This window comes from Neovison vison, chromosome 6, assembly GCF_020171115.1.
Source record: "Neovison vison isolate M4711 chromosome 6, ASM_NN_V1, whole genome shotgun sequence".
NCBI classification, from domain to species: Eukaryota; Metazoa; Chordata; class Mammalia; order Carnivora; family Mustelidae; genus Neogale; species Neogale vison.
Genome location: NC_058096.1, coordinates 47065806 through 47083609, shown reverse-complemented (window position 1 = coordinate 47083609; position 17804 = coordinate 47065806). Strand labels below are relative to the sequence as shown.

General features: G+C 36.0%; 1 protein-coding gene across 2 annotated transcripts in view; it reads left to right on the top strand.

Annotated features, from left to right (window-relative positions):
- Window positions 1-17804, top strand: part of DCBLD2 (discoidin, CUB and LCCL domain containing 2) — a 96632-nt gene that overhangs the window by 51534 nt on the left and 27294 nt on the right. For both annotated transcript variants that reach the window (XM_044251196.1, XM_044251197.1), the window contains one exon: window positions 538-675. In XM_044251196.1, coding sequence (XP_044107131.1) covers window positions 538-675 — 138 coding nt within the window. The remainder of the gene's footprint in view (window positions 1-537; window positions 676-17804) is intronic.

The window sequence follows — 17804 nt, the reverse complement described above, 5'->3', positions numbered from 1 at the left end:
TTCTGGGTAGAGGTGTATGTGAATTGTCAGAGCATAGTTAAAGTTGTAGGACTGGGCATGATTACCTAAAGGTATTGACTTAAAGTTCAGTCATCCCTGGAAGAATTGAGGGGAGTCTGAAAAAGGTTTAAGAGGTACCCTAAGCCCAGGAATCTAGGGGCACCTAGTGCGGAGTATGTTAGAAAATTACTGATTACTGATACATTTGCTTATAAGCCACCTGCATGCATGAAATGCTTTAAGATAATTTTTTTAAATTCCTCAGTATTCTAAGAGTGTACAAGAAATGTCTTTCACAAGAAATTGAACCTTGTAAGATCACTGATGCCTATACCATTTTTTCCCTTTGAATTATGTACAGTTATTGCTTGGCTGTTTTTTTTTCAGAGTAATGTGATTTTTAATCATTAAACATTCTAGTCATCATTTTCTGTTTAATGTCCAGTTTGGTATATTTTTCTGATGTTCTTACCTACATTGTAAATATTACTGACTTTATGAGAGTTATACCAAATATCTTTTTTTCTTCATTCCTAGGCAAATACTGTGGTCTGGGGTTGCAGATGAATCATTCAATTGAATCAAAAAGCAATGAAATTACAGTGCTGTTCATGAGTGGGATCCATGTTTCTGGACGAGGATTTTTGGCCTCATACTCAGTTATAGAGAAACAAGGTAATTTTCAACTTTATATCACAACTTTTACATTTTATAATTTGTAAAGGTAAAAATGAAGTGTTTCTTCTAGTACTTGTTATTCGAGATTAGAATAGAGTAGAAAGACTAAGTAGTTAATAACACATATATAAACTTTATGAATAAAATTAGTTCAGTTTCAGAATTCTAAAAATTAGAAGTATATTAAAATTTTATAAATTCCATATACTAATAATTATATAAGTTTCATACACTTTCCACAGTAGAGGAAATACTAATTTTTCACTTTTATAAGATTGGAACACAAATGACAATAATGTTTTAAAAATCTGTCAGTTACTGAAATGTGTCATATAAATATAGTTTCATTATCCACAGCTTACCATTTCATAGTACTATGTTAAAGACCACATTACCATTCTTCTCAAAAGAATAGATTCTGACTCCACCAGAAGTATGCTTGGGAATGCTGTCTGAGATGCTGCAAAATAAACCTGAGATACTGGCTAGATTGTTACTGTTGATAGTGCCAAGGAGGGAAATTAAAAGCAAGACTATTGAGTGGAACAGAATGCAAAATTTACTTGAATTTCTAAAATAAAATGTGAGACTTGAATAAAATCTCTCATGAATTTTGGCTACTGTCGCATGGATTTGTTTCCTCTGCTATTAAGAGCACTGTGGTAGGAAAGTTTTAGGAAGTGCTCCTAATGCAAGGATATGTCAGACAAAGCAGTCATTTAAATCAGAAAATAGATGATTATTTTGATATTGAACAATGATTTAACTAAGCCGACAACTTAAAATTTTTAAAGAGCTGTTACTTTATATTATATAAATGTGAAAATTGAGAACCTTCTACGTGTGCAAATGCTGTGCACTGAGAATGACTGAGAGCAGTACAAGCTGTTCCTTTTCAGCTCTGGTGGGTTCGGGATAAACACGATAGATATCATTAGCAGTTTATTTAGAATGTGATAGAGGAGCAGCTGTTCTGTGGGAAGAAAGGTTTACTTTTTCCTAATTTCTGAGCTATGGAACAAAGTGGGAAAGCTAATAAAATTGCTCTGAGAGAATGAGAAAGGAGACTTATTTGGATGGAATAATGGAAAGGAAGAAACTGGAAACATCACACTGAATGAAAATGTTTCCGACAGAACCAGGGCAAGTAAGGCAGCAAGATGTTGTAGGAGGAACACCCCTGCCTCTGTCACATGCTTGCCAGGTGATTGCTGGCCAGTCATCTCACTTCTGTAACCTCTGTGGATTGGTTACAAGGACTAACTCTAATATGTGTGTGGTGTCTGTAAGCCCATGACACAGTAGGCATGAAACAAGTGTTAGTTTCCTCCTTTCACTACCACATACCACAAACGCATATTCTTTCCCCACTATCAGGAAAGTAAGATAGGAAACACTGAGTGAGATGATGGTAGCTTTCCATCCTTTCGGGTTTATTTCTTGCAAGTCTTGATAGGTGAGAGGATAGAAAATACACAATTCATTTGCTTCTAAAGCTCCTTGAGTTGCCTCCTCTCACTATCAGTTTAAATTGCTCATTTTTTTCTTCATATTTTCCCCTTTCTCTCTTCACTAAGTATTGAGTTGAAGGTTTCTTTTTTAAGATTTATTTATTTATTTTAGAGAGTGTGCACATGCACGCATGCTCACACAAGTACAGGAAAGGGCAGAGGGAGAGGGAGAGAATCCTTAGGCAGACTCCCTGCTTAGTGTGGAGCCCAACATGGAGCTGGATCCCAGAACCCCGAGACCACGACCTGAGCCAAAATCAAGAGTTGGCTGCTTAACTAGCTGAGCCACCCAGGTGCCCCTTGCTAACATTCTTGAAAGTAAATATCCCTTCATTAAAAAAAATTTTTTTATATTGTATATTTAAATTATGGAGCTTTTTTGTGCCACGGAAAACTGAATGTCCTATATTAAAGTTTAAGATTTGACAGCGATCTCAGGTAACAGAATCAGTATGTTGTAGACTTAACATATGTCTTCCAGATTTCAAGTGGTTATGTCACTTTTTTACATGAATCTTAGATACCAAAGTTCTTTGAAATATCTACCATAATCTTTTTTTTAAGATTTTATTTATTTATTTGACAGACAGAGATCCCAAGTAGGCAGAGAGGCAGGCAGAGAGAGAAGAGGAAGCAGGCTCCCCACAGAGCAGAGAGCCCTATGTGGGACTGGATCATGACCCGAGCCTGAGGCAGAGGCTTTAACCCGCTGAGCTACGCGGGCGCCCAATCTGGAACTTTTTTATAGTAAAGGCATAATCACGGGAATTCCTCATTTCACACCTCTTTCCTGAGTTTTTACTTAGGTTTCTGTGTATACTTGCTTCCTGTAGAAAGCATTTGTTTTATTTGAAGTTATAAGTGAATTGGCTGGGTGCCTGGGTGGCTCAGTGGGTTAAGCGTCTGCTTTTGGCTCAGGTCATGATCTCAGGGTCCTGGGATCAAGCCCAGCATCAGGCTCTCTGCTCAGTGGGGAGCCTGTTTTCCCCTTCTCTCTCTGCCTACTTGTGATCTCTGTCTGTCAAATAAATAAATAAAATCTTTAAAAAAAAAAAAAAAAAGTCAATTGGCTAAATCCAAGAGAACCCTGGGTGAATTTCTTACCATTTCTTCTTGGGTGGCCTTTCAGACACAATTTCTTTTAATGACTCATTCATTTGAATGCTGATTGACTTTGGTTTGAGAGCCAGTTTGTTTCCATCCAGGAAACTTTGCTGCCACACTGAATTCTATGAATACTTTCAAGGAACATCACTACGTGTCCCCGGCTTAGCAACCTAGTTAGAAATTTAGAGTATTTTGGAATGAAAAGATTGTGAAAAATTTTGCTACAACAGCTTCTTTGTTTGTTAAACTCTCACAAACATTTGCTAATGTTATGCTATGTATTGTTGATAGAGTCATGATTTTGTGTGACGTAGACTAATTTTCATGCCTTTATGCAAGAACACATGGCAAAATTATATTTCCTTCAGTGCCGTATTTCCTGCAATATGCCTAGCACTGGGAAAACAGCAATATAAATAAGAGACAGTTATTCCTTCATGGAGCTTACAGTACAGAGTTGGGAAAAAGCATTAAACACGTGGTAGAAGCTCAGTTCCAGTTACAGCAAGGAGTATGATGAAGGGAAACTTCCAACAATAGGCCAGAAGGTTGGGAGGAGTGGGAGATTATAAAGAGCCTAACTTTTACAGGAGGTCACTTTTAAGCAGGGAGCCCAAGGATTAATTGGGAGGTTCTAGATGGACAAGAAGGAAAAGGAAACTATTCTGGGGAAGAGAATAACAGATGCAAACACCCTGTGGTGGGAAGGAGCTTTGGAGGAGCAAGAAAGGAAGCTGGCACAGCTAAAGTGGAATTGACTGTTTGGTGAGTAGTTTGTGTTATTCAGGGCCTTGTAGAAAATGTCAGGGTTGGAGCTTATTCCTAAGAGTTATGGAAGCTGTTAGAGCTGAGTAGTGATATGATTGGACTTGTTTTTGTTTATTCTTTTGATCTTCTCTGGTCTGTGAAAAGTGAGTTGAAGACAGGAATAATAGTAGGGAGACCAGTGAAGAGGCTATTGGAGGACTCTGGGTCAGAAATGATTGAATTAAGAGGTCTTATTATAAATGTAACTCTAGAATTAATCCTTTCTAAAGACTTGAGAAACAGACCTGTCTGCTACAAGAATACATTTCAAAATACTAAGATTCTTCCTACATGATTTTCAGTTGTAGTAGGAGGCTTTGGACACAAAGAAGCCTTCTTGTATGAATCGGAACTCCTTGAATACCCAGGTTGTGTCTAGGGCACTTTACTTGTGTCCTCTTTACTTTTGTGTCCAGTTTTCATAACTTTCATGGTTTTATTCCTCTCATTTAGTTTTAGTGATCTTTGAGCAGTAGTGTCCAGTCTTTTCCATTACCAGTTATCTCTTAATTTTTACCTGTAAATCTCAGTTTTGAAAGATTATATCTGCCAGTGAAAGGAACTTTTTCTGTTTGCCCATTGGGTAGCAAAGAAATACAAAACAACTATTATTAACACATGCAGTAATTATTAGAGGATTGGTATTTTTACTCCGAGTTGGTATAATAATATCAAATTCTAGCGAGACTTTCTGAAATTGAAATTTTTTTAAAGATTTATTTATCTTTTAATTTTTTTTAAATTTAAATTCAATTAACATATACTGTATTATTAATTTCAGAGGTAGAGGTCAGTGAGTCATCAGTCTTTTATAATACCCAGTGCTCATTACATCACATGCCCTCCTTAATGTCCATCACCCAGTAACCCCATCCCTTTCCCCCCTCCCCTCAGTTTATTTTCTATGATTAAGAGTCTCTTACGGTATGTCTCCCTTTCTGATTTCATTTGGTTTTATTTTTCCCTCCCTTCCCCTGTGGTCCTCTTTTTCGTTTCTTAGATTCAACATGTGAGTCAGATCATATAGTTTGTCAGATCATCTGATTGACCTATTTCGCTTAGTATAATACCCTCTAGTTCCATCCACATTGTTGCAGATGGCAAGATTTCTTTTTTTGATGGCTAAGTAGTATTCCATTTTACATATATACCACATCTTTTTTATCCATTCATCTGTTAATGGACTTTTGAGCACTTTCCATAGTTTGACTTTTGTGGACATTTCTGCTGTAAACATTGCTGTGCAGGTGCCCCTTTAGATCACTACACTTGTATCTTTGGAGTGGGTACCTCATAGTGCAATTTCTGGGTTGTAGGGTAGCTGTATTTTCAACTTTCTGTGGAACCTCCATGCTGTTTTCCAGAGTGGTTGCACCAGCTTGCATTTCCACTGAAAGTGTAAGAGGGTTCCCCTTTCTCCGTGTCCTTGCCATCATCTGTCATTTCCTGACTTGTTAATTTTAGCCATTCTGACTAATGTGAGGTGATATCTCTTTGTGGTTTTGATTTGCATTTCCCTGATGCCAAACGACATTGAGCATTTTATCATGTGTCTGTGATGTTGAGTATTTTATCATGTGTCGACTATCTGTATGTCTTCATTGGAGAAATGTCTTCATATCTTCTGCCCATTCTTGGTTAGATTATTTTCTGGGTGTTGAGTTTGATAAGTTCTTTATGGATTTTGGATACTAGCCCTTTATCTGGTAAGACATTTGCAGGTAGGTATCTCCCATTCTGTCAGTTGTCTTTTGGTTTTGTCAACTGTTTCCCTTGCTGTGCAGAACCTTTTTATCTTGATGAAGTCCCAATAGTTCAGTTTTGCTTTTGTCTGACAAGAAGTTACTGTGGCTAAATTCAGAGATTTCTGCCTTGTCCTCTAGGATTTTGGTGAATTCTTGTCTCATATTTAGGTCTTTCATCTATTTTGAGTTTATTTTTCTGTATGGTGTCAGAGAGTAGTCTAGTTTCATTCTTCTGCATGTGGCTGTCCAATTTTCCCAACACCATTTGTTGAAGAGACTGTCTTTTTTCCATTGGACATTCTTTCCTGCTTTGTCAAAGACTAGTTGACCGTAGAGTTGAGGGTCTATTTCTGGGCTCTCTGTTCTGTTCCATTGCTCTATATGTGTGTTTTTGTGCCAGTACCATACTATCTTGATGATGACAGCTTTGTAATAGAGCTTAAGGTTTGGAATTGTGATGCCACCAGCTTTGGTTTTCTTTCTCAACATTACTTTGGCTATTTGGGGTCTTTTCTGGTTCCATACAAATTTTAGGATTATTTTTTCCAGCTCTGTGAAAAAAGTTGATGTTTTGATAGGGATTGCATTGAGTGTATAGATTGCTGTAGGTAGCGTAGACATTTTAGCAATATTTGTTCTTCTGTTCCATGAGCAGGAAATGTTTTTCCATTTCTTTGTGTCTTCCTCAATTTTTTTTATGGGTTTTATAGTTTGCTGAGTACAGATCCTTTTCTTCTTTGGTTAGGTTTATTGCTGGGTATTTTATGGTTTTTGGTATAATTATAACTATAAATGGAATCAACTCTTAATTTCTCTTTCTTGTGTCTCATTGTTAGTATACAGAAATGCAACTGATTTCTGTGCATTGATTTTATATCATGCCACTTTGCTGAATTTCTATATGAGTTCCAGTAATTTGGGGGTGGCGTCTTTTGGATATCCACATAGAGTATCATGTAATATGCAAAGGGTGGGAGTTTGACTTCTTTGCCAATTTGGATGCCTTTTATTTCTTTTTGTTGTTTGATTGCTGAGGCTAGGATTTCTAGTACATTGTTGAACAATGGTGGTGATAGTGGACATCGCTGCCATGTTCCTGACCTTAGGGGGGAAAGCTCTCAGTTTTTTCCCATTGAGAATGATATTCACTGTGGGCTTTTCATATATGGCTTTTGTAATATTGAGATGTATTCCCTCTATCCCTATACTGTGAAGAGTTTTAATCAAAAAAGGGGTGCCTGGGTGGCTCAGTTGGTTAAGCATCTGCCTTTGGCTCAGATCCCAGGGTCCTAGTACTGAGCCCCACATCAGACTCCCTGCTCAGCGGGGAGCCTGCTTCTGCCTCTCCCCCACTCCGCTCATGTTCTCTCTTCCTTTCTCTGCTTTCTCTCTCTCTCTCTCTCTCTCAAATAGATAATTTTTTTTAAAAGGAAGTAGGAGATCTTAGTTTTGTCTGGTCCCGGGAATTCAGCTAGATAGCTGTCAAATCATTCAGAACACTGTAAACCCAACCTCGGATCTAAGAAAAGAATTGCTGCAATCCTACAAATAGAAAAGCGACCACTTTCTGCAAGAATGACAAGATGGAAAAACTCATCTCAAAAAAGAGAACAAGAGGGACCTGATCAATATGGATGTAAGTAAGATGCCAGAACTGGAGTTTAGAAAAATGAATATAAAGATACTAGCTGGGCTTGAAAAAAATCATAGAAGACACTAGAGAATCCCCTTCTGGAGAAATGAAAGAACTGAAATCCAATCAAGTCAAATCAAAAAGGCTATTCATGAGGTACAATAAAAAATGGGAGTCTGTAACTGCTAGGATAAATGAGACAGAAAAGAGAATTAATGATATAGAAGACAAAGTGATGGAGAATAAGGAAGCTGAGAAAAAGAAAGATAAACAACTACGGGATCATGAGGGGAGAATTCAAGAGATAAGTATTACCATAAAGTGAAACAATATTAGAATATTTGGGATCCCAGAAGAGGAAGGGCAGAGATAGTGAGACAAAAGGTATATTGGAGCAAATTTTAGCAGAGAACTTCCTAGTCTGGGGATGGAAATAGGCATTTAAGTCCAGAAAAAACAGAGAAACCCCCCTCAAAATCAGTAAAAATAGGTCAACAACCCAACATACAGTAGTGAAGCTTTCAAATCTCAGAGACAAAGAGAAAATACTGAAAGAAGCTTGGAACAAGTGGTCCATGATCTATAAGGGTAGAAACATTAGATTGGCAGCAAACCTATCCTTAGAGACCTGGTAGGCCAAAAGGACAAGCATGATATATTTAGGAAGCTAAATGAGAAACGCAGGCAGCCAAGAATACTTTATCCTTCAAGTCTGTCATTCCAAATAATAGTAGAGATTTAAAAAATCTTCCAGGACAAATGGAAGCTAAAAGAATTTGTGATCAGTAAACCAGCCCTGCAAGAAATATTAAAGGAGATCTTTTAAGCGAGGAGAGAGCCCAGAAATTAACATAGACCAGAAAGGAGCAAGGACAATGTACAGAAACAGAGGCTTTACAGGTAATATGGTGGCACTAAGTTCATGTCTTTCATTAGTTATTCTGAATGTAAATGGGCTAAATGCCCCAATCAAAAGACACAGGATATCAAATTGGATAAAAAAGCAAGACCTGTTGATAAGCTGTTTGCAAGAGACTCATTTTAGAACCAAAGACACCTCCAGATTGAAAATGAGGGGGTGGAAAACCATTTATCATGCTAATGAACATCAAAAGAAAGCTGGGGAAGCAATGCATATATCAGACAAATTAAATTTTAAACCAAAAGAGATAAGCAGGTAAACTAGATGGTAATTAAACAGTCTATCCAACAAGAAGATCTAACAATTGTAAATATGTATGTCCCTAACCAGGGAGCAGCCTATTAGATAAACCAGTTAATAATAAAATAAAATAAACATATTGATAATCATAGTAGGGGACTTTAACACCCCACTTATGCAATAGACAAATCATTGAAGCAGATCACAACAAGGGAACAAGGGCTTTGAATGACACACTGGACCAGATGGACTTCAAAATATTCAGAACATCCCATCCTAAAGCAACAGAATATACACTCTTCTGAAGTGCACATGGGACATTCTCCAGAATAGGTCACATACTGGGTCACAAGTCAGGGGCCAAAAGGTACCAAAAGATTGGGATCGCTCCCTGCATATTTTCAGACCACAGTGCTTCGAAATTTGAACTTAAAAACAAGAGGAAATTTGGCAAGATCTCAAACATATGGAGGTTAAAGGTATCCTATTAAGAATGAATGGGTCAACCAGGAAATTAAAGAAGAATGAAAAAACCTATGAAAATGAAAACACAACTGTTCAAACCCTTTGAGATGCACCAGAGATGGTCCTAAGAGGAAACTCTGTAGCAATACAAGCCTTTCTCAAGAAACAAGAAACCTAACATTCCTTCTAAAGGAGCTGGAGAAGGAACAGCAAATAAAGCCTAAGCTTAGCTTGAGAAGAGAATTAATAAAGATTAGAGCAGAAATCAATGATATACAAACCAAGAGAATAGTAGAAAAATCAATGAAACTAGGAGCTTGTTCTTTGAAAGAATTAATATGATGGATAAACTGCTAGCCAGTTTTATCAAAAACAAAAGGAAAGGGCCCAAATGAATAAAATCATGAATGAAAGAGGAGAGAGCACAGCCAATACTGAGGAAATACAAACCATTATTAGAACATATTATGAGCGACTATATGCCAACAAATTAGGCTAGCTGGAAGGAATGGATGCATTCCTAAAAACATAACAACTACCAAAACTGAAACAGGAAGAAATAGGAAAACTTAACAGATCTGTAACCAGCAAGGAAATTGAGGCAATAATCAGAAACCTCCCAATAAACAAGAGTTCAGGGCCAGGGGGCTTCCCAGAGTAATTCTTCTCAAACATTTGAAGAATTGATATCTATTCTTCTCAAGCTGTTTTAAAAAAATAGAAATGAAAACCAATCTGAGGGTTTTGAAGGGGCTGGGGGTGGGAGGTTGGGGTGCCAGGTGGTGGGTATTATAGAGGCACAAATTGCATAGAGCACTGGGTGTGGTGCAAAAATAATGAATACTGTTATGCTGAAAATAAATTAAAAATAAATTTAAAAAATAGAAATGAAAGAAAAACTTCCAAACTCTTTATATGAGGCCAGTAAGTATTACCTTGATCCTAAAACCAAAGATCCCACCAAAAAGGAGAATAACAGACCAATATCACTGATGAACATGGTTGCAAAATTCTCACCAAGATACTAGCTAATAGGATCCAACAGTACGTTAAAAAAAATTACCGTGACTAAATGGCATTTATTCCTAGGCCATAAGTGTCATTCAACATCTGCAAATCAGTCAGTGTGATAGACTACATAAAAGAAAGAACAGGAACCATATGATCCTTTCAATATATGCATAAAAAGCATTTGACAAGAAAACATCCTTTCTTGAAATTGAAATTTTTATTTGAAAATTGAAAAAATATGTAGACCCTAGAGACGTCCTAGACCTCGTATTATCAACCACTCGTGAGAAGGTCTATTGAGAGAAATTCCCAAGTTACTGCTGGTCTTACTGAGACAAGCAAAACCAGTTATTCAGAGGTCCAGAGTCAGTAAGTCAGATCTGTTTATCTAGTTAATAGTAAAGGTGACTGACATTTTCATTCTAAAATGTAAAATTAAAAACATTTACCACTGGACTTGAAAAATAAATTTTATAGGTGAGTGATCCAAATACTTGGTTTTGAATCTGTTTAACATTAGCCAGTTTCTAGGGAAAACACATTTGTAGGATGACTCTGGGCAATAATGTTTAAGTTATTTTAATTATAGAACAATGAGCTCAGAAGACATATCTATATTTGCATTGAAACCTTCCAAGTCCTTTAAGGCAGCCTCTGTTATGTACCGTAAATTGATGGGAGTAGATGTATGTGCCTTAGTTACACATGCAGCTAAGAAGTGATAGTCAGTACTTCTTTTGTAGAACATGATATCATCCTTAAAAAGTAATGTTAAACCTCTTTATTTCAGATTTTACCAGTCCAGAATTTGTAGTGGTCATACTTTTGTAGGTTTGTGCTTTTTTAGTAGGAAAAAAATAGTAAATAGTTTAAAATTTCATGTGAAGTAAAATGAGCCAAGGTATATACTAATGAATTTTCTAACTGGAATTTACCAACACTTTATTCATTGCCTCCTGACCCCTTAGAATCTGAGAGTCATCTGCTTATGCCTTACAAACAGCTGAGCCTGGGAAATATTCTCTTTTGATGGGATTATTGTTATATGTTGGGTTTATTATTATTATTATGTTCAGTTAGACAGTATATAGTACATCATTAGTTTTTGATGTAGAAAGGAAACAGCAAAACTAAGAAGCAACCCACGGAAGGGAGAAGATATTTGCATATGATGTTACAGATAAAGGGCTGGTATCCAAGATCTGTAAAGAACTTATCAAACTCAACACCCCCAAAAAACTAATAATCCAGTCAAGAAATGGGCAGAAGACATGTACAGACATTTCTCCAAAGAAGACATACAGATGGCCAAGAGACACATAAAAAATGTTCAACATCACTAGCCATTAGGGAAATACAAATCAAAGCCACAATGAGATACCACCTCACACCAGTCAGAGTGGCTAAAATTAACAACTTAGGAAGCAACAGATGTTGGTGAGGATGCAGAGATATCCTATGCAGTTGGTTGGAATGCAAACTGGTGCAGCCACTCTGGAAAACCGTATGGAGGTTCCTCAGGACATTAAAAGTAGAAGTACCCTATAACCCAGCAATTGCAATACTGGGTATTTAACCCAAAGATACAGATGTAGTGAAAAAAAGGGGCATCTGCACCACAATGTTCATAGCAGCAGTGTCCAAAATTGCTAAACTATTAGGTCATTTTTAGGATTAACACCAATAGTTTAAAAGTTTTCTGATTGCTGCCTTCTTTAACCACATTTTCTTGGCAAATACTTACCATTTTTTCCATCTTATTAGATTAAATCAACTTGTAAATGAAAAAGGGTAGAATATAGAACTACTTTCTAATAGAGTCCAGATTTCTATAACTGATTGTTTTGTTTTGGTTTTATTTTGTTGGTTTTTTTCATGAGATGCTTTTGGTTTTAAAAATAGAGCATGAGTTATTTAAGATTGCTTGCTACCTTAATTATACAGTAATTTTATGGGAATCTTTGAATTCTGAGTACATTTAGCTAGGTTTCTATTTTTAGCATTTTTATTGTGTTCCTGATTTTTGTTGTGGTAGCCGACATTTAAAAACTCTTGAACTCTTAAGATTTTATTAATGAAGTCTCAGTTTATATGCACATTTTTAGATTTGTTTTTATTTACACACAAATTAATACTTTGTGTATGTAATACACATACAGAAAAATGTGTTTTTTGGTGTCAGTTTGTGCTGAACAATTAAGTGTTGATAATTTTGCATAGAAAGAGCACTTTAAAACAGTTTGTTAAGAGAGTGTTAATTAACCCAAAGAGACTATTCAGTTTATGGGATAGAATTTATTACAGGGACACCTGGGTGGCTCAATCGGTTAAGCTGCTGCCTTCAGCTCATGTCATGATCTCATTGTCCTGGGATCGAGCCCCACTTTGGGCTCCTTGCTTAGCAGGGAGCATGCTTCTCTCTCTGCCTCTACCTGCCACTCTGCCTGCTTGTGTGCTCTCTCTGACAAATAAATACATACATACATACATACATACATACATACATAAATAAATAAATAAAATCTAAAAATAAAATTATTGCAAGTGCAGGTAATCTGAAGGACCCTAATGATTTTAGTGTTTTTTGTTTCATTTTTTTAGTGAATTAGGAATGCTGTGAGGGGACGGAGTTTGTGTTTCTGTGGTGTCTTATGTTATCCAGTGACATATTCTTTCACTGCTGCTCTTACTGATGTGTTCATTAGCACCCTAAATACTGTGTAGGTCACAGGAATTTTAATATTTTATAATCTTCTAATATTTCTAATGTCACATATATTTTATATAAAATCTTAGGTTCTAATGTTCTATGACTTTTAATATTCTTGTATTTGTTTTTTAATGCACACATGCAGGAACTTAGGTATGAAGAGGGTTTGATTCACCATTTGTACCTTACAGCCTGACTACATTACTTTTTAGGCGACCGAGTCATGCCTGCATCATCCATAAGAAAGCATGGCTATTTTCACCTGAGCTCCTACTATAGGTTCAGCTTCCACAGATGACATTGTAATATTTCTAAGAGAAACGTAAGATTTAATCTCTACTCTCAGTATGTAAAAGGAGAGAAGGTATAAAATGCCTCCTATAGTATCTGCCACTGAGTAAATGTTATTTAACTCTGAATCACAATAAATTATGTTCTATTACATATGTAAATTTCTTTCACTAAATGGCAGATGGTTCATTAATACCAGGTTCCTATTGCGGAAACAAGGGATTATGCCCAGGGTCACATGGTAATATTGGCTGGAGCAACACAATGAGTCTTGTCCTCCACCCTGTAGCCCTTGAACAAAGTAGCGTATCTATAATGCAAGGTTGCCGGCAAAGTAAATTAGGAGGCATGACTTCATATTCCTTCAGGCTCTGGGAAGTTTGTTATTTAAAGAATATTAGAGCAAATAAAGAAGAATATGCATTGTCTTCATTTGTTTTCTTCTTTGGGGTAAATAAATATGGTAACTTACTATAGTACTTTATGTTTTCTTGAATTAGAATAAATATGGGCACTCAGGCTTCCTTCCTTTAAGAATGGCTTCAACTGCACAAAAATTATACCCAGCAGTTTATGTAGTCAGTGCTAACACTGCTGAGAGTTTTTTCAGTTCACTCAGGAACACAAAACAGGATATCAATTGGGGGAAGATACAAATCTATTTCATAATTCTGCTGTCTCAGAAATAGTGCTGTCAATCAAAAATATTTCTGATATAGTAACAAATAATGCTATTTTTAATTGATTTGTGATTCTGTGATGTTATGATGGGTTAACATTAGATGTAATGTTTAAATAAATATTTCATGGGACAATTATAAAGTTTCCCAGCCTATGCCGTTATTAGGTATTAGAAAAATGTTTAGTTGTACTTAAATTTTAAAAAAAATTGTTTTAGGACATCAGTTATGGCTGATAGTAATATTACTAAATTGGGAGCTGTCTTAGAATATCTCATGTTGCTGTTTTTGTTAAGAAAATGTTGAAATCTTTCATCCTGTTGTTGATTGTTGACCTGCCTTTTTTTCTGAATTTTCTCATATTCTTCATCACAATTACATTATTTTGCCTCCGCAACCCCACCTCAGGCCTGCTTCCTCTAGAAAGCCCTCTAGGGTTAAGGAAGGCAGCAGATATTAGGGAGCCTCCTAGAGGGACTAGATTACACTCACTTTGGGGTAGACTGTACTGCGGAGACTAGTGTAGAATCTACATGATGGATGCCAGTTCTCCTTCAGGCTGCACAAGGAGAAGAATAGAATGCCAGTCAGCTTCAGCAGAACCCTGAGTGCATTCTGCATCCTACTGCTGCCATTCTCTATGGCCCAGAGCTTCCCAATGAAGTATACTGTCTTTAATGTTTTCTGTAGCAGTAAATACATTTATTTACTCTTTTTTTAATGTAGTTTATAATTTTATGTATTTTATAATTTATATTTTATATTTTATAATTTATGTATTATCTCTTTTTAGATATTTGATTAAAGGATTTTTGATTATGTATAATATAATCATAGTTATATATTATATATAGTATATAATATAACATTGTATATTTATAATATATATAATATTTTTATTATTATATATTTTTATTATATAAAATATATTTTATTTTTAATATATTTTATTACTTTATTTTTATAATTTATAATTATATTTTATTATAATTATATATTAAATATATTATAATTATAAAATATATAATTTATAATTATATATTATATGTTTTCTATATTTTATGTTTTATTATTTTATATAATATAAATATTTATTTATATTATATACTATAAATATAAATATAGTATATTTGATTAAAAGCTTTTTAAGTCCCATGCAGAAACTCTTAGTTGAGAAGAGCTCAGTACATATACTGCCTTTCACTTTGAACATACCACTGATCTTCTGGCATTACAGGACATCTTACAGTATGTCCAGCATGACAGTTGGGTTGACAATGGTGCTTTATCATTGCTAATTATTGAGAAATCACTGCCTAAGCACTTTCTGTAGAAAGAAGTTCCATCTTTCAATTTGCTCAGGCCAGAAACCTTATAGTTGTGGTTGACTCCCTCAAACTTTATATTCATTAGCCATTTCTCAGAGTCTTTGTGTATCAGCTTCTGACTACATCTCAACACCTCTTGCTGCCACTCTCATTCAAGTTATCTACCTCTACCTCAGTTATGACCAGAGATTTTTTTCGCTGACCTTTCTTTCTGTCCTTTCTCTCCTTCAGCCTACTCTCAACCTGGTGGTGAGTATGATCCTATAAAACTGAAGGTCTCTTCTCACTTTGCTCAGTGTCCTTACCTCCGGGGCCTTCTAGGAGATGGCTTCTCACTCGCTCTGACTTCAGTTCTTAATCTTCTTTTCCTTGTTCCCTCTGGCAGCAAACATGCTAAGTGTGCTTCTTCCTCAGGGCCTTTGTGATTCCCTCTGCCTATCTTTTGTTATTCCCACCCCTGTAGCTCATTCCCTCACCTGTTTTAGAGTTTTATTTATGCCACCTTCTCAGTAAGATCTGTCCTGTGTTCCTTAAAATCGCAACCCCTTAACTTTTCCTACCTGCCTTTGTTTCCTTATTTTTTTCTAATGTATTTATCACTTGTTAAGATAGTGTCTGTTTCTTATTCATACTACTTTCTCTTATCCCCCACACAGGGTGCCTTTTCTATATGCAGAGATTCTTTAACTCTACTGCCTATAACAACACCTGGTCATAATACATACTTACTAAATATTTGTTGAGTGAATAAATGAATGAATGAATAAACAAGCAAACTGCCAGTCCTGGCTCTTTTTCTAGGCTTTATTTCATCCCTCAATGCACATGTGCTCTATATAAAGAAAAAAATGTGACTACTTTTATGATCCTTCTTTTTCTTCACTTTTAAAGCTTTTATTATACCATACATTTCACCTACTCAAAATACATAGTTCATTGATTTTCAGTATATTTACAGTTGTGCAGTCATCGCCATAGTCAATTTTAGAACATTTTCTTCACCCCAGAAGAAGCTCCACAGTCACTAGTGGTCACCCCATTCCCTACCCCTTAACCCTCTCCCTCTCTAGTCCTACTTTTTTCTCTACTTTTTTCTCTATAGATTTACCTATTTTTGATATTTCATATAAATGGAGTCATATAATGTGGGGGCTTTGGTGGCTGGCTTATTTCACTCAGCATGTTTTCAGAGGTCATGTTGTAGCATATATGAGTACTGCACTCTTTTTTGTGGCAGAGTAATATTCTGTTGTACAGATATACCAGATTGATCCATTCATTAGTTGATAAGCATTCATGTACAAGTGTTTGATGGGCATATATTTTCATTTTGGGGGGTATATTCTAGTAGTGGAATTGCTAGGTCGTATCGTATCTCTGTCTTTACCCTTTTTAAAGAAACTGCTAAACCTTTTTCTAAAGCAGCTACACCATTTAAAAATCTCTCAAGAAGTACATGCAGGTTCCAGTTTCTCCACATTCTTGTCAACACTTGTTACTATCTCTCCTTTTGATTCTAGACATCCCAGTGGGTATAACGTGTTTCTCATTGTGACTTTGATTTGCATTTCCCTGATAGTTATGTTGAGTATCTTTTCATGTGCTTATTGGCCATCTGTATGTCTCCTTTGGAGCAGTCTATTCAGATCCTTTGCTCATTTTTAAATTGAGTTGTCTTTTTAAAATCAAGTTGGAATAATTCTTTATTCTGGGTACTAGATCCTTATCAGATTATACGACTTGCAAGTGTTTTCTCCCATTGTGTGGATTACCTTTCCCTTTTATGATAGGATTCTTTGAAGCATAGAAGTTTTTAATTTTGATGAAATTCAATTTTGATGAAATGTATTTTTGTATGGCTACTTATGTTTTTGGTATCATAGCTAAGAAAACATTGCTTAATTCAAGGTCAAAATTTTACCTACAGTTTCTTGTAAGAGATATAGTTTTGGCTCCTAAATTTAGATCCCCTTTAATTTTTGTATGGGATCTTGAGGTAGGGGTGCAATTTCATTCTTCTGCATGTGGATATCCTCGTGTCCCAGCACCATTTGTTAAAGAGACCATTCTTCCTCCCCACTGAATTGTTTCGGCATCTTTATCAAAATCAGTTGACTTTAAATCTAGAATTTATTTCTGGACTCTCATTTCTGTTCCATTCATTACAACTTCTTATACATTGCTATCAGAAGGCTGTGAGGCAGATGGTTTCTTTTGATCTGTATTCATCTTGCCTATGCTGTGTTATTAGCTGGGAGTCTTGTAATAATAGTGGTTTTCTGGAAGGCTGTTTACTTGGAAAAAGCTTTCAGAAAAGACACATTTTAAAACATCTTAATTGCCAGCTTGAAGTTTTCTTTGCCTCTGTGGTGTTATAAAGCTTGGTATTCGTAATCGTGATTCTCTTTTTCTGTCTTTAGTGTTCTTGGCTCTCCTCATAGCTGTCCATTTTGAAATCCTATTTTTCTCCTAGGGACATCTTTTGAGGGCCTGTGGAATTTGAAAGTGAAGTCAAGTGAGTTGCATAGCATAATCTGGAGTTTTAGCAGTCCATGTACTTAGGATAAAGCACTGGTCTGATCAAGTATATCTGTAGCTGGCCAGCATACTGGCACATGGCCTGAAAGTACTGAGGCCAGCTGGCAGTCTTCTTGTGGTTTTGAATGCCACGCTGGA